At 34.2% G+C, this 21036-nt stretch overlaps 1 protein-coding gene across 8 annotated transcripts in view; it reads right to left on the bottom strand.

Moving 5' to 3' along the window:
- CNKSR2 (connector enhancer of kinase suppressor of Ras 2) overlaps positions 1-21036 on the bottom strand; it is a 280256-nt gene that overhangs the window by 5162 nt on the left and 254058 nt on the right. For 4 of the 8 annotated variants that reach the window (XM_016943171.4, XM_016943172.4, XM_024353188.3 and 1 more), the window contains one exon: positions 513-709. In XM_016943171.4, the coding sequence (XP_016798660.1) occupies positions 513-709 (197 nt within the window). Of the gene's footprint in view, positions 1-512; positions 710-6797; positions 8001-21036 lie in introns of those variants that run through there. The other 4 variants (XM_054676638.2, XM_054676639.2, XM_054676640.2 and 1 more) reach the window with 1 other exon arrangement.

The following is a 21036-nucleotide window of genomic DNA, read 5'->3' as shown; positions in this document are numbered from 1 at the left end:
ACTGATAACGTAAACAGAACAATTATAAAATTTCTACATGGAACACAAATCACCATGGCTTCATCCCAAATGCACTGCAGTTCATGCGGGAAACAATCACGAAATATCTCAAACTCTTTTAGCACCCACTATTGTATTCTGCATGCATGCTGTGTTCTTTTAGTAATGCTAATAATTACACTACATGGTATTTTTATCTTAGAAAATCTATAGACTGAGGAATAACACCAGCCCTGCATTTTTAGAAAACAATTTAAATCACATCCTGTTTTCTCCTAGAACTGAGTAAAATAACATTTAATCAGTGCTTTGAGACGTTAATGAAAAGTTAAGATGATCTCCTCTTTACCAATATAGTTATTATGACATAGAATAGCTCAGCTTCAAGTTCTTACTGCTTACCTCTTCTTCTCCCCAGCCCCCAATTTGTATTTCTTAACCTACAGTATCTGGTAATCCACTTTAAGAATGAATCTCTTCAAAGAAATTTGTCCTTCCATTTCTTGTCTTACCTTTAAAGTGCTTTTGAGAATTCTCAGCCGGTGTAGTTTTTCATTCATTACAGGATCATTACATCTTTTTATAAATGATAGCTTGTATTCCATCTTGGTTGAAATACGATGTTCTCCTAGTGGTGACAGACTGGCCTGCTCCAGTGCCCTGTATAAATCTTGCAATGAGTCTCCTAACTTTTCTTCTCTGCTTTCACCTGCAACGTCCAAAAAAAAAAAAAAAAAAAGAGAGAGAGAGAGAGAGAGAGAGACAGAAATGAATTCATTGCAATAAAGTTATTTGACACATGGAAAATTTATTAAAATATCAAAACTATCTGAAAAACAGGATAATGAATGACCATGAAAACACTATTATATTAAAAAAACAACAACAAAAACCCACAGCTGCTAGTTATATTGGGTAACATTAGCTACAGGCAGCTAATTGTTTTAGAATGATCAAATAATAGGATTATTTGATTAACCAAATATACTCTTGATAGCAAATTGCCATATATATCTTGAGTCCAGCAAGTTCAAAGAATTAGAATACAAAAGGCACACAACATGGAAACAATCCTGCACATTATATTTTAAAACATTAATAAACATCCCTTATCATTATGCTGATAAGCATAGAAATGCTGATTAATAGAGCTCGCCTGGTTTAGCAATACTGAATGAACTGATTTTTACATTTTTCCAGATTTCATAAGATCGAATGGCATTCAATGGAGTATATTTGATTGTAAAAATCTTCCAATTGTGCCATAGAGGATTACTAGGTTTCATGTGACTGCCATAGTAATGCCTTGTACATTGTAAATATAGTAACTGATCATAAATTATCAATATTTTAGTTAAAATGAAACATGGGAATATGTTTATATGCAAATATAGAGGGAAAATATGGCACGTGCTAAGAGAAGCTACTTAGTATTTGTAAGACCTGAGGAGAAAATACTCCAGTTAAATATTTTTGAGAAAAAAATGAGAGACTGGCTCAATAAGGGTCTTAGACATAGCTGAACAAATAAAACTCCCATCTTGTTTTTTATAATTGCCTGAACACTAATGTCATATCTTTCTCAACAATGATAAACAAAGATGAACTAGGATTTTGCTTGGAGTGGTAGATTGGAATAGGGCTATATCATCTTTTTTAAAATAGATAGCCAGAATCATATTTAAATAATTATATTGGCCCAAAGAGTAAATATGGAATGTTGTTCATTCCACAATGGTCCATGTGAATATTTTAGGCTTTCTGACAGTTTCAAAAAAAGATTCCTTAATTGGTAATGATACCATTTAACATTTAGATGTGCCAGGCAGCAGGGTAAATGCTTAATCTTTATGATCTCATTTAATCCTCACAACAATACTAAGAGCAGATCTATTTTATCTTCATTTATAGCAGGGCAGTATCTTGCTCAAAGTCACACTTAGTAAGTGGTGGAGCTAGAATTCCATGTGGGCAGTCTGACCCCAGAATCCACGATTTTAACAAGAATTCTATACTGCCAATTTTTTTCAGTTGTCTTTTGAAATGTGTATTTAGCAGTAGATGCCAATGAATGTGAGACGCCCTTAAAATGCAGCATTCAAAAAATTTTTCAAAATGACTGTATCTAAAACTATCAAAAAACCCAAAATGTACAGTACCTTAACCTAAAAAGGTCATTTTTAGGATTAAAAAGCAGCTTTATTTAAATTCCACATTCAACTTTTGGCTCTGCTACTGAAGTTAACAACTAATGGTAGGTATAGTCATTGAGTCCTTCTATTAGAAAATTCCTTGTTATCATCAGCACATGCTATCACTAAGTCCTCTGTGATCAATTTTAACTTCTTAACCATATATCTAAGTTAGAACTATAATCTAAAAATACAAAAATCACTTTAAACAACAGCTTTTAAATTCTCTGTTGGCCCATCGCTGAATATATTCAACACCTAGAGGATTTTGAGGGATGGGGGATGGAAGACTGTAAAAAGGAGAAACTGCTTTGTGGGTTATGAACAAAATGGAAGCAAGATAGGGAATCTTAACTGAGAATGATTTGGCTTGAGGAAGGCACAAAATCATATGATCATTTAGAATAACTAAATGGAGTTGTAAAAACAAGGACACATTTAAACAGCATAAGTCTATTTCAGAAAATCATAGGCCAGGAAAGAACCCTGAGGAATTATATAGTAGTTATCGTATTCTTTTTTTCCTCAAGGCAATACTGCATCTAAAGCCAGATGTAATTTCATAGAGTAGAGGGTGGGGTAGAAAATGCGAGGCCTAACAGATGTGAATTATAGTAGTTAAGGTATCAGGTGGCCTAATGTATTATTAGTTTTTTGGTTCTAGAAAGAAGGTGAAGGAAAAAGGGATTCAGATTTTAGTTTTAGGATTTAAGGGAGGCAGAGTATTTTTACATAGTAATTTTTATTTTAAAAGAACCTTCCTCCATATTACCTAACATTGTAGAAGGGTGCATATATTTTGTTTAAAAAAACATTTTGACCCAGTTTTCCCTCAGTTCTTAAAGCTTGTGAAATACTGGGGCAGATGACTGATTTTATAAAATTTCAATGTAGTTTTACTTTAAGAAGGATGAATGAAGATTCAATATATAAAATGACATACATAGGTATTAAACAATAAAAACTGAAAGTTTCTCCCCCTTCTTGCTCTTACGGGGGAGAAAAGCATTCAATCAAAAGACAACATAATTCTACAAAGAATCTGGTTTGACAGCTGTAAAAAGAATTGAGTATGGATTTATCTCTGGGCAGCACACTTGAACAAGCAATCACAATGAGACGGAACACAGAAACATTTCCAAGTATAGTAATGGGATAGTGTGGCTCCTATCAGAGATAATAAGCCACCCCCTGCCCCCATCCCCTACACATCATACACATACACTACACAAGGCACAGTAGTGGGATGAGTAAGGACGAGGGACTGAGATGCCAGGCTACCACAAAATGCCACCAATTACTTAACATTTTAAGACTAGACAAAGAGTCTTTTCATTTTCAAAAGGGCGGTTGGTGAGGGGCAGAGTCACATTATAAATCTGATTCACTGTGCTCAACAGTCAAAACAACAGAGAACTCAACATTCAAGACAAAAACAGACCTTTATTTTCTTTTATAATTTTCAATTGGTTTCCTTGATTTTTCTCAGATGAATACCAATTAAGTCAATTGGGGCTACTGTTGCAACTGAAAATATGAAAGCACCTTTATTTTCTTCTCTTTTTGCCCTCTTCTTCATCTCCTTCTCACTTCTCTTCAGGCTTCTCTCTTTTTTCAACCCTTGCTTTTTCTTCCTTTAGAAGAGGCTTGCTTTGGAAGAGGAGGCAAGCACTTGGTGAGGTCTGCTTCCTGATTGACTTTCTTTCAATGTGCCAGTTCAGCCACTGGAACACTGGCTGAAAACCAGCTCTTTTGCAATTTGAATGAATGTTTTCTGAAAGTTGGCAAAGTGTAGAGACCACATTCAAATCACAGGACATATATAGGAACCCTTCTGTGATTCCTAATGAGGAACTGTATCACTGCTATAATGAAATTTTAATCTGTATCTAATTTATTCAGGAAATCTGGGCCTATGCAGAAATAAATTTCCCCCCAAATTATATTTACGTTTACAACATGTAAATTAGTCCTGTGTCAGATTACATACTTTTGAATTCCAATTTTATTGAAGCAAAGAGTGCATATAAAATTTTCTTTCCTACATAAAATTTCATTGATTGATGGATTTGAGGATCATAATTAAGTTATTGATGAATTAACTTGTATTCTGTGCCGAGGGAGGGTCATTTATGGCTGTGTCATACTTGACGGGGTGAAAGAAGATCCTCTTTATTGTCCCTTTCATATTCTGCTCCACTATGAAATATTGTGAATCTAGGAATGTAGTGAGCATCATTATTCGTCTTTTTCAGGTTGCCTATGACCTCTAGGTAGTAAGTGATAAATGAAAGCCCAAAGAAAAGAATAGCTAATGAAAAATACCAGTTTGTTGGAATCTCTTGCAAATTGCTTATTAGAAGATAATAATGCATTTCTCAAATACCAAAAAGTCTTTGGTTGACGTATTTCTTACATTCAGGCTCAGTGGTTTCCAAACTTTTTCTGATTGCACACTCTTATTAGTTAAAACGCTTCCGTTTTATCGAACAGAAACTTATATACATGTATTACTCTATAGTAATAGATAGAAGTTATAAAACATACACAGAAAGAAATTCAAAAGGATGAGAGATAAAACCCAAGGAAAAATTCCAATGCTTTTTCTTCCTGTACCTTAATGGACCCTTGTGTGCCCTACTTCAGAGACTTAGACTGTGACTTTTCCACGAGTAGAATTTGTCCCACTCATATTTGCATTTCCCCTTCTTCTACCTGGCACAGTGCCTCATGCAACCCAACACATTCAAACAGAGTGATGGTTTTCTTTATATATGAACTACTCCAAAAAGGGTTCCCTAACAGGTGACTGTGTAATTATTAGGACAGTCTATTGTATCATATTGTTCATGAAACTTGGCAACCTAAAATTTTACTCTAGTATCCACCCCATTTTCACATCCCTGCAATGACAATGTTGAAGGAGCATAAAAAATGAAAACAAAACAAATAAGTAAACCAATTGGGCTCTTGAAGAATGAAGCCAATGATGGATAATGAGTTCTGGTACATATTTCGGAAGGGATCTGTGATCTTGTAAAATTGGACAATGATATCCTTGTGGAAACAGTTGTTCCTTCTGCAATACAGCTGTGTAATGAGCCCAGAAGGTTGGGAAAGACTAAATCACAAATGGTAGAGAAGACTGGACATAGTCAGATTTGAGAGACATTCATTCTTGTACAGCTGCAGAGTGCTTTAAGGCTTCCGGGCTAATGATATCAAGTATGTGAAACACTATTCTTGTCACAAAAGGCAATTAACATTTGCATTGAGAACACCCGAATATTTTCTATGAATATGAATTTACTAGCAAGCCATAATGAATAACTTATTTATATGTAAGGTGACAAACTTTTAATGGACTTAATGTCTTTGGAGGTTTTATGATAAGGATGATTAAGTATTCAGGGGTTTATACTATAATTTGAATGTTTGTAATTAAATACTAGCTCTCTTAATTCATGCTTTTATGTAAGTCAATCAGCTATGCCTAGCATTATAAAACTGGGTTTGGGGAAGGCAGTTTGTTATATCAAAAAAAAAAGCATAAGATTTTAAAAGCTGGCTTTTAGTCCTCCATCTGTAATCAACTACTTGTTTCATATTTAGGGGTAAGTTATTTATTTTCTTTTAGGCAAAGTAACAATACACAAACATTACTATTGGGAAATAATTTCTCTGAGTAAAGAAGTCTATTTTAGTGAGAAAAAACCCCTTCTCTTCAAAGAACAGTTTGAGTGACTCCACCAACATTTGCTAACTATATTTTTAAAGAACATGTAAAGCCCATCCTTGTAATAATGATAATGTGCTTCACTGAAATCAAGTACTTGTGTCTGTCAATTCCTTCCTTACAACACTAAATATTGCTCCATAAAGATGTGACAAAAGAGATACAGCTAAAGTTTATTCTATACTTCTTTCTCTGAACATGTAATTTCTGTTAAATTATGCAGTTTAATGATAAAAATACATGACAGTGGTTGAATTTTCAGGGCACTACAGTATTTACGACAAGTAGTTCAGATGGCAAAATCTTGGTGTCCTTAGCATTGATTTATTGCCCCAAAGAAGGGAAGGTTCTTTGAAGGACAATCAAAAATATAAATGACAGTTTAGGTTTACCCACAGAATTTAGAAAATTTAACCACTAGGAATATGGAAGTCAAAGTGCTGGCTCTCAGGCAGGAATTCATAAAGGAGACAGTTTAAAACCAAAGCTAAGAGATGATTATTTTTGAAAATTAATGTGGAGTCACTATATTCCTTAATGAAAAAAAAAACCAAATTCTCTAGATCACAAAATTTTACTATGGCTTAAACAGGGAGAATGACCCAAGACAATCCCATAAATATTAAATGCCAATAAAGCCAATAAAATGCTTTTTGATGGATTTCTATATACCAGAACCATCATTATATATATATGTTTTAAAAAACACATTAAAATGGTTAGAGCACAGAGGCAATTGTAAGGCAGATCAATGTGATTTTATTCACAGACACAAATTCCATTTGTGAGAAAGAAGCACTGATTACTTCTTTTTAGAAAGATATTTACTATCAGGCATACTTAGCAAATTATTTAGCTATCTGAAAAGATCTGATACCAATTGGTCATATTTTTATTTTTAAGTAATTTATATTTTTACAGGTATTCACATTATGCAATACCACACACTGCGGTGACAGGAAGAAAAAAACATTTCAAAATACAGTGTTAAATTATCTGTTCATTGCACAGTATGAAATATCATTAATTAGCATTAAAATTATTACAGTGTATCTTATCCAACTAAAGGAAATTTCACATCTACTACAGAAGAAAAATAAGCAATATTGATTGAGCCATAGGGGACCCAGTTACATAGTATTAAATAATATCTGAAGCTAGTTTGAAAGACATCCAGACAAAATACTTTTCAAAAATGAAACCCACAGCCTATAGATTCAAAATATTTTACAGAAAAGAATAGCTCATGCCTGCCCTAAGAGGCAACACCACTTGTATACAAGTGCCAAGAAATAAGGAGAAAGTTAGGATTTTAGCTGAAGATTCTATAATAAAGCCTGGCATGAGAAATTTTCTTCATTAATGTCACCGAAAGCAGTCTCTGTGTTGCACCTGAATACACTTTATAATAGAATAAACATAATAAGTTTCAAAGCAAATTGTGTATACCTTGCCTTAATAGATTACACTTAATTTAGTACAATACAGCACGTCAAGTTTTAAAAATGCAAAATACACTTAATACATAATTTGCTTTCTCTGCTTTGCCTTAAAGAGGCCACCAAAGAGTCCATTAAACAGCCAGAATTTTCTAGTTATTGAAGCTGATCCCTCTCTTTTCCTGGTGTCAGGAGAACACAACTGAGGTGTTACCACACAGAGCCCTTTCCCAGTTAAGACCCTTTCCCCTTCTGTTCTCCCATAGAAACCGCAGTTTTCTGTTACTGTGCTCCATCTTGATTGGCTTTGATCTTATGCTAGTCCCAATGTAGAAAGCTCGCATTCTTCTTAAGAGTGGCCTGCCCCTCTTATATCCCTTTGGGAGGCCCCCAATCCAAAACACTTGATGATCTAAGCTTTTTACAAGTCTGTTTTCTGTTATAAACAGCAAGGACGAGGCCATTTTAGTTGCTTGCAAGAGGTTGATGTTGAGTCTGCGCCGTACCGACTCTCTCCGATCTAAATTCTCTAAACATTAGCTTATCAATCTGTGAGTCCAATGGGTTGAGTGCCAACAGAAGTGGATCCGATTTGGCATGGAGAGGTTCTACCAACTCTCGCAGTGTATTAGCCTAATATGATAAAGCAGTGATACAATATGATGAAAGACCTGCGAGTGCCATTATTTCCAAAGCATATTAGTATTTGTATTAGAAATACCATCATGCAATACCCATGAAGAGAAAGTAGAAAAATATGGCTAGAATTGCATATGGTTTTAATACAATGTCTTTCTGTTGGCATGCAAGTCTACTTGGCCATAAATGGGACACCTTTTGCTTTAAACTTGGTTGTTTGGAAATGTTAATCTCCCAAATATACACAATAACACACCGTGCAGAAAAATATTTTCCCACCACTATACTTGTATATGTACATCTATAATTTTAATCAGAATAGTTTATGTTAAAATATTCTCCATATACATGTAAAATTACCATTTCTTTTGAGAAAATTAAAATTATTTCTATACGAGATCTTTCCTCAAATTCATCTAATCAAGAAGCATGAAGAAAACCTCTCTAGTCTTCTGACGAGAAGGGTATTTGATTGACCTGATATATATGCTACCATGTTCTAATCAGTGAGACAGTGGAACAGCCTAGCTAGTATTGCTCCAATGAGGAGGCCGCATGCTTAACAACACAAAATGCCAAGAAACGAAAAGCTAAAACAGAGTGAATGTGATGAAAGGGTGACTTTACACCTGAGCATAAGCCACATGCCAAGGAGTTAAGAAACTGGAAGAGATGGATGTTTCTGAATGACCTGAGAAACTAATAACAATTTGGATAAAACAAACTGTACCCTCTTTTAGGTCATTTTATTTTGGATCTTGAGGAATCTAATAAATATTGTCAGCAGGAACAAATCAGCAATATTTTAAATCTCTAGCCTAGTGCAGATTTTTATCTGCAACATCTTGTAGTATCTTTTGAGTCATATTGAGAAAAGAAGGAACAAGTTGGGAGACAGAATAGAGAAAGCATGTTGTTCATTATGTCCTCCCTTAGAAAATGGGGAGGGACACAGCTTGCCTATAACACTGATATCTAGCAAACAAGATATAGCATAGTTCAGAAATCAGCGGAACTAATTTTTGTCTGTAATATTATACTCTTTTTGCAGAAATGGGGGTGGAAACTGAATAATCTTCATATACAGGTGAAACGAAACAAAACACAATACCTCAGTTTTTAGAATATTATAATACTGGAATGCTAGCTTTAGCTTCTACCACTTTGTTTCACAAGGTCATGGAATTTCACACAGCAAAATCAGAGGGAATCCAACCTTGGGCACAAGGTCATTTCTAAGTTTAAACTGTTCTTAATTTATCTAAGCAATTCAAACATTTTGTAGTTATTCTTAAACACATCCTTTGTTTCCCCACAGAGATAAGGTTACATGAACCTTTTAATTTCTAATACACATTCCTTAATGCCCACTTAACCCACACTAAACTGAACTAGAGCCCTGGTAATCAAGTCACAATTGCTGAATTCTATTGCAAGAGACTGGAAACATCTCCTCAGTTTAGCTCCTAAGGGATGGTGGAGGGAGAAGTACTATTTCAAAATGGCTACAACTAGCTACCAGTTAGTTAGCATAAGAGAAGATAACTCCCTAGGGCATGGTATCTCTTCAACTACTAGTGCTCACAGTACTAGTGACTACTGAATCTCAGGATGGGGGTGGAGGTGCTTGTTAAACACAGATTTCTGGGCCCTACACCTCATCTATTGAATCAGAATTTCTGGGTATGGAACTCAGGAATCTGCATTTTAAACAAGCAATCCAGGTGATTCTTGTGCCCACTGCAGTTTGAGACCTCTTGCTTTAGGTCAATCACACTGGCTAGGGCTGGTTGGAGTAACAGCAATTTTAGCACTGCATATACAAGTAGTTTCTAAGTCAGAAGCCCTGAGTTTGGGGACTTCACATAGCATTTTATTTTTAATCCCATCACCAGTCTGACATTGTATCACACAGCTTAAACAATTTCAGGATTTTTGCTGAGGAATCTGATGGAAATATCTTGGTCTACTGAGATTATGGCAAAATGAAAGAGGCCTTGGTAAATTTTAAATAAATTTTTTAGAACTATACTTTTTATGTAGTGTTAAATAGTGCCTATTTATATTTGAGGCAAACAAGAAACTACAACGGCACTCCTACACTCAACTCCACTATATGTCTTGGCATGTGCATTATGAATCTTAAGTATACGTGTACTGGCGAGCCAGGTGGGTCAGAAGCAAGTGCACAAAGGGCTGCCCGTATAATCTAGATGAAATCTCTAAAACACAAAAACCTACTTCAAGATACTGTCCTTCTATCTTGGACTTCTGTGAATCTCATGTTTATGTGTCTTTAACTTTTTACAAGTCCCATTCTGATTCTCAACACTCTTTCCTTTTCTCTCCCTTTAGGTTTTCACTGGGCTTTCTCTTTCTTTGTGTTCAATTCTCAATTACTACCCTTCTCCTTTGTAGTGGACAACTTCATTTATCCTGATACAAAGTCAAAATAGTCAAACCAGTTAAAATTATTGCACAGACTAATTTTATTCCTCTTTTCTAAAAGAACAAATGGAAATTGCATGTTCTTTAGAAAAAGGCATGCTGGGCACAGTGGCTCATGCCTGTAATCCCAGCACTTTGGGAGGCCGAGACAGGAGGATCACTTGAGGCCAGCAGTTTGAGACAACCCTGGGCAACATAGTGAGACCCCATCTCTATGGAAAAAACAATAGAAGGCAGAAAAAACATAAATTATATAACTCTTGATTATTTTGTTTTCTTTTGGCTGTTACTCTAACTATAAAAATATTCCCTACTGCTGCTGTTAAAATAAATTTCACTATTTACCAAGCTTTTAGCCAATTACATTTTGAAATGAGAGCAACATATCTATGATACCACAAAGAAAATCAGTAATGCTTCTGTTTGGCGTATTATTTAATAAATATTTATTAAGCTACTACTCATCACTGAAACTTCTAATTGTGAGGCTACCAGCTTAGGTTAAGAAGAAACAGATCTTGTTTCCCTGTTACTATACTCCTGGAGATCTGAATGATGAACCCAGATGGAATGCCATGTTGAATCATGTGTAGAATGACTTATTCCAGTGAGATTCCATATCCATGCAAGTTCCTTGAGACACAGATTGAATTTGCATAGGAAATCTTGAGGAGGATGTTTCTTTCTCTTTTTGCTTTATGAATTTAAACATTGCCCCAAATAAAACTTGACCGCCCAAATAATAAGAAGAAATAGAAATTCTGGAAACATAAGTTTTAGAAATATAATCAGGCTTCCATTAGTGACCTGCTAAAAATAGCTGATGATACTTCAATCAAATGCCTGAGGAGGATTAGATTATAGAGGGGATAAGGGTAGAGGTACGAACATCTTCAAGAAAATGATTAAGGCTAAATATAAAACAGTTGAAAATAAATATTTTCTTTAATGAATGAAAGAGAAGAAAATATTTTAAAATGGAAGTAAGTATTTAAGCCAGTTGAGCACTTACAAAGATTCCTAATTCTGTTTGAATTCTAAGACAGAACTCAATTCTATTTCACTCAGTTCCATAATCAGCATGCTTGAGGGCAAATTTAAGGGCAAAGCCAAGGACTACTTGTCTTAAGCTATTTGTGGATAACAAAGGTCATCAATAGCAGATATTCAAGTCTATCAAGAGTAACACAATTCTACTCCTGGGAGAGTAGAATTGTTTTGTGTTTATTTTGAAAAACCTTATTTACTTAACATAGTTATTTGGAGCCTCCCCTTCTTCTAAATGTATGTGTTTATATTTAAGTTTTTCTTTTTCAAAAACAAGGATATCCAACACCATGAAATGATAGTGATAATTACTTTTCTCTATGTAAGTATTGGAGACAGTGGGCTCATACCTTGGTTCAGAATGTTCAGACCAAAACAGAGACTTGTTAATTGTGGTTTGAGTATTATCTGTCCAAATTTTGAGGGCCTATTTTCTCATAAAAGGTTGACTTCAAAAAGACTGGATATTAAAGATTTTTTTTATTTTTTAATACCATAGGGAGAAGGAGTTGGAAAATATTTTTATGAATGTGAAGCAAAATTTTCATGATAAAGTATTATTTTTCTAAATAAAGTGGTAACTAGTGATAGATAATATAGTTTGTGTTTATACTTACAGCACTTATGGAGTTCTTTAATTCACAATTCTGGGTAAAATAAAATATTTGATGAACCTAAGCCATAGGCAAAACAGGTAAGAAATTACTGTTTCCAGATAATTTGAGTGTTCCTCTAAATTCCCAAATCACAATTCCATCCTGTGTGTATAAATCACAAGACATGGAGTATTTCCTTATGAAAGTAGTATTTCATCTTAATGCACCTACTGTTATATTATGACCTTAGAGTGCCATTTATGACTTAATTACTTATCCAGGAGTCTATCACACATGCTAACTTTCTAAAATCTGCATTAAAAACAACTTTCTGAAATTAAGGCAGATCTGAAGTACCCTTTAAGTGAAGTTTTTACGAAACAACTGAAGACATCTTTCACATTTAATAGTCACGGAAGTACTTAACATGTTGTTTTAATTTACAACCAGTTTATTTTCAATGAAGTGTCTGTAGATATTTCAGGAAAATGTACTATGGAATTTTGACACATGATACTGTCATTGCAAATGTCGCCATTCAGATTTTAAAATGGAAAATGGAAATAATTAATTTTTATAGAAATATATCGTTCAGTAAAGGTTTAATGGGTGCCTATGGGTGTATATATATATACTATATCAAAGGTTAGGAATAAATATACAAAGACAACAGTCTCACCTCAAAAAGATTATGATATAGTTGTATACCTCCTTCCCACTTCTATCTTAAAATTTTATAGTTAAGAATTATCTACTGTATTTGACTTGATATTTGACTCCTCCATCCTAATCCATCCATATTTTTAAATATTTCAGGAGATGTTATTTTGAGGTTATTAATAAAAGAATCACATTAAACTCCAATGAGACAAGTTTAGTAAAAATAACCATTCCTGGGTAAGGTTTTCTTTCAGCAATGTAGGTGGACAGCAAGCTACTGGCAGATTGGGTTGCTTTTGAAATCCATTTTATGATGAATAATGACTTAATTTAAAATAATCTCCTTAAACTTCTCAGTTCCAGTTGAAATAGCTACAGAGATAACATAGGTGAAGTCTGAGACATGAACCCCCGACAGAAAATAGTAGACTTTTTTTTTTTAACTCCCAAATACTTTAGAGATGAACAGTGCAGGTTTTAAATTTATGTGGATTTTCTACCACCACCTTGTATGTTTATATTAAAAGGATGTAATTAGATTTTATTCAGCCTGGATGATAATCAATGTGAAGTAACTCAGTGATGAGAACTGCCAGTCTGGTAAACAAGTGAGTCATTCAACACTTCATTTGTGACTACATCTAGTCTGTCAAAATGAAAAGGCAAATTGGGATCAACTCTATCAACATAGTTTTCTTGCCTATTTCCTTTAATAGGTTCTTTTTGGTCCTTCAAACCCTATTAGGACATTCTCTTTCCTACCTGATAAGTACTTTGAAAAGTAGTTCCAACCTTATCTGAATCTTGGTTCACTTATATGACTGGGTGGTAAAAATGTCTTCAGAACACTGATTATACATCTATGACCCACGCTATTTAATTTGTCCATCACACTCGACTTGAATTTTCCAAATTGATATTCTGGTGAAATAATAGATAAGGGTATGTGTGCCTGGGGAGTTGGGGTTATGGAGATACATTTAGTATGTTCACTTCATCAGAACCCACTCCAAGTAAACAAAGGACTTTGCCCTTACATACTTCTGCCATGACGCTGATCAGCTAACTTGATCTGTGGTCAGTAAATTTTAATGCTATGCAAATTATACTTTTACTGCTCAGCTTCTTTGGGAAGCAACCAATGGCACAGCTTCCTAAGTCTTGAAAATTTGATCTAAAATAAATGTGTGTGTGTATATGTATATACATATACACACACACATTTATATATACATATATACACATATACATATATTTATATATACATATATACACATATACGTATATTTATATATACACATATACGTATATTTATATATACACATATACATATATACATATATATACATATATACACACACACATATATATATATACACACACACACACACACACACATTTATTTTAGATCAAATTTCAGACTGGTGTGCCAAGGAGGTTACTAACAAGGCATTAACATTTAGAAGTTATTGAAGGAGGGTGCAGCGCACCAGCATGGCACATGTATACATATGTAACTAACCTGCACAATGTGCACATGTACCCTAAAACTTAAAGTATAATAAAAAAAAAAAAAGAAGTTATTGAAGGAGGAAAATCAATATTACCATCTTTATAATATTGCAAGCTCAGAAAGAGTAAGCAGAAGTTTATTTCAGGCTTCTACAATCATAAAGAATGTTACAGTATGGGAGGAAATAATGTCTTTAGATTTTTAGCATAAGAATCAATTCTTCTCTTATTCTGCTGTCAGCACTCCCCCACACACAAACAGAACTATCTGTTGTATTCTTCCTGAAAAGAATTTAACATTTCACTTACTTTTGCAAGTCAGTACCTCTTTTATTACCTAATTGAATCGTGAGGAATGACATGATACTGGAGCTAATACTGAATGATATTCTTCTAATAAAAATAACAGTAATCCTCCCAAAATCAAGATGGCAGTACTCTGAGGATAGAATATGAATTTAGTGTATATATATACACACACTAAAATAAATGAATATATATATATATAAATAACATAGATCTTTGTGAACTTTTGTCCTACAGGTCTAGTCCATCCTATTCTTACTCTCATATTAAATTCATATTCTATCCTCAAAGTACTGCCATCTTGATTTTGGGAGGATTACTGTTATTTTTATTAGAAGAATATCATTCAGTATTAGCTCCAGTACTAATGCGGGGTACTGACAGCACAATAAGAATTGATTCTTATGCTAAAAATCTAAAGACATTACTTCCTCCCATACTGTAACATTCTTTATGATTGTAGAAGCCTGAAATAAACTTCTGCTTACTCTTTCTAACTGAGCTTGCAATATTATAAAGATGGTAATATTGATTTTCCTCCATCAATAACTTCTAAATGTTAATGCCTTATTAATAACCTCCTTGGCACACCAGTCTGACATTTGGGATCATTTGCTCATTAGCAACTCTGGCAAGAAGGAGCTGCTTTAGGGGCACTGCCAGTTGAATTTAAGGACAATGAAAGATACCTTCCCCAGCAAGGCAAGTGCCAAAGAAAGGTAAGAAGAAAATTCAAGAAACATTTGTAAGAATCTAAAATTGTATCTTGACAGTTATTTATCATTAAGATTTTTTCTTTATGTCAAATTTGTTATAAATCTAATCTCTCACCTTAATCCATGGTATTTTCACATTCTTTTATTTTCTAATCTACAATAATTACATCATAAACAATCCTCAAAAATCCCCATTGTTAAGTCATCTGCATATTCCAACATTCAAATTATTATATTTTTAGGCATTCAAAATATGTTGTGTACATGACAAGAAGAAGAACATTAATTTGGTAAAAATCACTATAAAATCATATTTGTAAGAAATATAGCATAGATGTAAACAAATTAGCATTAATGTTCATCTTAACTAAAAATCAAGTAATGAGTTTTCATATTCAATCTTAGCTGTCTTGGAAATTGCTGGTTGTTAAATCTTGGACCAGCAAAGTCATCTTGGATTTGGGATGGAAAGCTATTGAATCTAACAACATATGAAGAATATCCTTTTTAAAAATGCCCTATTGTATATTAATTTTCGTTTCTCCCTTCTGACAAAATTATATGGCACTGCCCTTTTACAGAAAGTTCCACTAAAGAGTTAGAGATATGCTGACTCTCAATGTTCTTATGGAAAAATACAAATGACTTTATAGCCACTGCAAAAGGTTCCCAGCTATATCTGTGTTTAACATTTAGTATCACATGTTGAATTTCACACTCTCCAGCGTAATTACAGAAAACTGGAATGATACAGGAACTTCATTGCAGTGAGAGTTCCTCTTGCAAAATTCAAATGTTTGAAATGTCAGAAAGTTCTCTGTATCCTACAACATAATTTGTATTCAAATATAGCAACGGATTGCTAACTTCTTGCTAGTAAACAAAACAAAAAATTCATTTATGTTAATAAATTTGTTTCCCATCTGTAAACTAATTTACAGCACCTTTATGGTGCTAGCTTATTCATAATATATTTTAAAAAATAAGAACAATTCTATGTTTTATTGAAGTCAGATTTTTTTGGAATTCCTATTTAGTATATGTATTTTATTAAGCAAGGGCCATGTTGCCTTCTCTAGGGTAAAAAACACAACCATGAAAGTTGAGATGCCATCCTAAGTCACTTTGAGGAATGTGCAAATCAAGGGGTGAATTTGGGATTCCCAACACCACTTAAGACTTCCTACCATCTCCTTTGACTGGTGCCATTTTCCGGGAGGGGATGGCAAAAAAATAATAGCAGCTGTAAAGTATTTAGTATCTCCATAACAAATGTGATCTTCAAAGAACTCTGTGGAACTTTGACCCTATTTGTGGTACTAATCTGTGTGTGTGTGTGTGTGTGTGTGTATATTATATAAGTGTGTATACACATGAACACCTATATACACACACTAACATTACAAATTTACATATGCAAGAATATATTAAAAATTAGGCTATATGATCTTCTATAGCTAATTCATCAGATCTATCTGGATATGCTATAACTGGATTTGTAGTGATAAATTACATTAGTTCTTCCTTAAGTCCATGCATACTTATGATCAAGGTTCTAGAATAACTTCTCATACTGATTTTATTGGAAGTGCAGAACTAATCTAAAAGATACTAATATTGGATTTAGTGACAAATTTAGGAAATCTCAAACTAAAAGTCACATTTTAAGCCCACCATCAAGTGAACATTAAATGTGTGAACTACTATTTAGGAATATTGTCATATAATTTGAAATGAAACATTATTCCTTAGTAATTGACTATGCAGAGTACACACCATGAATACAGTACACACAAAACCAGAAACTGACCAAGGAAAATGTCATTTTCTTTCTCCTTATTTTAAATCTTCAGCACCAGAAAGTTTGTTTTCTCTTTGTGGAAAATCAATAAACACTTTAAAAGCAGAAGCAGGAACTCTTCTTTAACAAAGTAATATACTTTATAAAAGGCCTTGGGAACCAAGGCCTTAGTTTTAGCCATATGAGGAATGGTTTCACATCTTAGTTGTGTGGGCAGATCTGGTCTCCATGGTGATGAAAAAGTCAGCCAGGGAAGTGGAAAGAACTGTGGTACATTGCTCCCAATAGAAACGGCCAAGCTGAAATCAAATGCAGCTTTTGTATTTAGCGTGGACAAAGCCTGAAGCTCCAGTGAACTGGTACTTTACCTCAGGTTGTCATGGCAACCTGCTAAGAAGGGTGGGTTACAGATACCCATATCAACTTATTACTAAGATGTAAAATCAAAAGCCAGAACATATGGGATAAAAGTAATAAGTTATTCACTAGTTCTGAATTTGGTTTTCTTAAAGAGGAGCTAGGAATTTAATGGAGGTATTGCTGTTTTTGCAAAATATCATATATTCTAATTAGTATTCTTTTTTCAAGGAATCCTAAGAATTAGCACTGAAAAACTTTTACTCTTCAATTTGGTGTTAACATTTTGAAGGCAAACCAATTTAGCATGTTAGCTCGGTAATAATAATTATGGTACTAACATTTGCATTTCACTTTCTACTTTACGAAGTAGTTTTATATGCAATATCTTGAAAGAAGATGCAGGAAATGTGAGAATTATGAGTTTTTATTTTATTCTACATACTGCATGAGATATTAGAAGGTGGAAATAGATTAAAGCATTAATGTTGCATTCTTTAATAGTTCTTTTCAGGTTACATGCATTTACTCTTCCGATTTGTAAGAGGTGATTAAAAGTAATGTTTCATCATGAGAGAATACACAGAAACACACAATATATCAGACTTGGCATCTGTGAGTAGGAATTGGTAAAATCAGTGGTATCTCTGAATTTTACTCATAAATCTACTGCTTTATATCTCCACCAAATGATAGATAAATAAATAGGCAGAAATATTTGGATTGTTTCCATAAAATGTATAAAGTAGAACTTTGAAGGAAAAATTGAAATAACTTCTGATTAGTCACCATATGAAATAATTTTCAAACCGGTATCCAGACTTAATTCTTGGGAATTATTTTATTTATTTATTTATTTATTTATTTATTTATTTATTTAGAGACAGGGTTTTGTTCTGTTGCCCAGGCTGGAGTGCAGTGGTGTGATCACAGCTCATAGGAGGCTCAACCTCCCATCCTCAAGTGATCCTCCTACCTCAGCCTCCTGAGTAGCTGGCACTACAGGTGCACACCATCATGCCTGGCTAATTTTTGTATTTTTTGTAGACTTGGGGTTTTGCCATGTTGCCCAGGCTGGTCTCGAACTCCTGGGCTCAAGCAATCCTCCTGCCTTGGCCTCCTGAAGTGCTGGGTATGAGCCACTGGGCCCAGCCAGTTTTTCTTTTCTTTTTTTTTTAAAAAAAAATCCCAATATTAAAAATTAGCTATAAAAGGAATCATGTCAAAGCTTAAAATACTAAGAAAGGGTTTTGACTCAAGTGGTGGACTCGTTTCACTGTTTATACACATCACAGTACATGATTTTTGGACACTGGTTAAAATTGGAAAGTACACTAATTATAATTTCTACTAATAAAAGGTAAATTGTTGTAAATGTGATTGAAAGATCAGAACAACATTTTTGCTTTACTTGATTAACCATATTAATGGTGCTGCTGTAATAAAACCTAAAAATTTTAATTCCTTTTATGTAGGTCTAATATATATATATATATGTATGTGTGTGTGTGTGTGTGTGTATTATATACATATATAGTGAAAAATATTTTGCTAAATTTTAACCTGTATTAAAATTATAAGTCTGAGGGGCAATATGCAATTAAGAGTGTTCACTCTGCTGTCACAATGTCTGTCTGAATCTTAGGTCTGTTATTAAATAGCTGGGAGTCCTGGATTATGCTATTTAAACTCAGTTTCCTCACTTAGAAGATAAGGATAATAATAGTATTTCCCTTACAGGGTTGTTGTAAGGATTAAATGACTTATATTACGTAAAGACCTTAGAATAGTGCCTGACACATAGTAAGTACTCATTAGAAATGTTAGCTATTATTTGTAATAGATTAATGTGTTCAACAAACCTATAAAATTTAAACAAACTGCATCACACTATAGGTGTTTTGGCTTTACCTTGAGAAAGGCAATTCTACTTTAGTATTTTTATCCATGTGTAAAAATATCTTCTTTTTCTATATGAGAAAAGAATAAAAGATTCAGATTTATGGGCATGCCTGGCTTTGCAGATTGCATTTCAAATCCAGACTATGTGGCATATCTTTATAAAAAAGATAAATCACTAAAATGTCTTTGACTTTAACAGAGAGGTATCATCTATAGAAAACATAAGAAGAGTCTTCCTGAGACAGCAGTGAAAGTAAAAGGACAAATAAATATAATTCAGTCATTCTATTCAGAATGCCCTTGATATCAAATTTAAAATTATTTTATTCAAAGACTGATCAGTTAATGATGTAAACCTGACTGAAATGAGTTGAGATTTGCTTTAGAATGGAAATAGCAAGTTAAAATAGCTTCAGTTTTCACTTCTTCATAATTCATTATATGGTCATTGAATATATTTCACTAAACAACTGAAATGTAATACATAAATACTGTTAATATAAATGGGATTTATTTTCCCTATCAATGGGTGTTTTCCTCTTGCCATTAGATAACTTACTTTACACATTGATATGGTTTGGCCCATCCAAATCTCATCTTGTAGCACCCATAATTCCCACGAGTTGTGGGAGGGACCCCATGGGAGATAATTGAATCATGGGGGTGGGTCTTTCCCATGCTGTTCTTGTAAGACTCATGAGATCTGATAGTTTTAAAAATGGGAGTTTCCCTGCACAAGCTCTCTCTCTTTGCCTGACCCCATCCAAGTAAGATGTGACTTGCTCCTCCTTGCCTTCCACCATGATTGTGAAGCTTCCCCAGCTATGTGGAACTGTAAGTCCAATTAAAGCTTTTTCTTTTGTAAATTGCCCAGTCTTGGGTATGTCTTTATCAGCAGTGTGAAAATGAACTAATACAGTAAACTGGTACCAACAGAGTGGGGCACTGCTGAAAAGATACCTGAAAATGTGAAAGTGACTTTGGAACTGGTTAACAGGGAGAGGTTGAAACAGTCTGGAGGGCTCAGAAGACAGGAAAATGTGGGAAAGTTTGACACTCCCTAGAGACTTGTTGAATGGCTTTGACCAAAATGCTAATAATGATATGGACAATGAAATCCAGGCTGAGGTGGTCTCAGACGGAGATGAGGAACTTGTGGGGAACTGGAGCAAAGGTGACTCTTATTATGTTTTAGCAAAGAGACTGGTGGGCATTTTGCCCCTGCCCTAGAGAATTGTGGAACTTTGAACTTGAGAGATGATTTAGGGTATCTGGTGGAAGAATTTCTAAGCAGCAAAGCATTCAAGAAGTCACTTGGGTGCTGTTAAAGGCATTCAGTTTTAAAAGGGAAACAGAGCATAAAAGTTTGGAAAATTTGCAGCCTGATAAGTGATAGAAAAGAAAATCCCATTTTCTGAGGAGAAATTCAAGCTGGCTGCAGAAATTTGCATAAGTAACAAGGAACTGAATGTTAATCACCAAGACAATGGGGAAAATATCTCCAGGGTATGTCAGAGACCTTTGCAGCAGTCCCTTCCATCACAGGCCCAGAGATTTAGGAGGAAAAAGTGGTTTCGTGGGCTGGGCCCAGGGTCTCTCTGCTGTTGTGCAGTCTACAGACGTGGCGCCCTGTGTCCCAGCCACTCCAGCCATAACTAAAAGGGGCCAAGGTACAGCTTGGTGCA

The sequence above is a fragment of the Pan troglodytes genome, chromosome X (assembly GCF_028858775.2).
Source record: "Pan troglodytes isolate AG18354 chromosome X, NHGRI_mPanTro3-v2.0_pri, whole genome shotgun sequence".
Taxonomy (NCBI): domain Eukaryota; kingdom Metazoa; phylum Chordata; class Mammalia; order Primates; family Hominidae; genus Pan; species Pan troglodytes.
The sequence above is the reverse complement of the archived record's forward strand: the minus strand, read 5'-3'. Positions and strand labels throughout refer to the sequence as shown.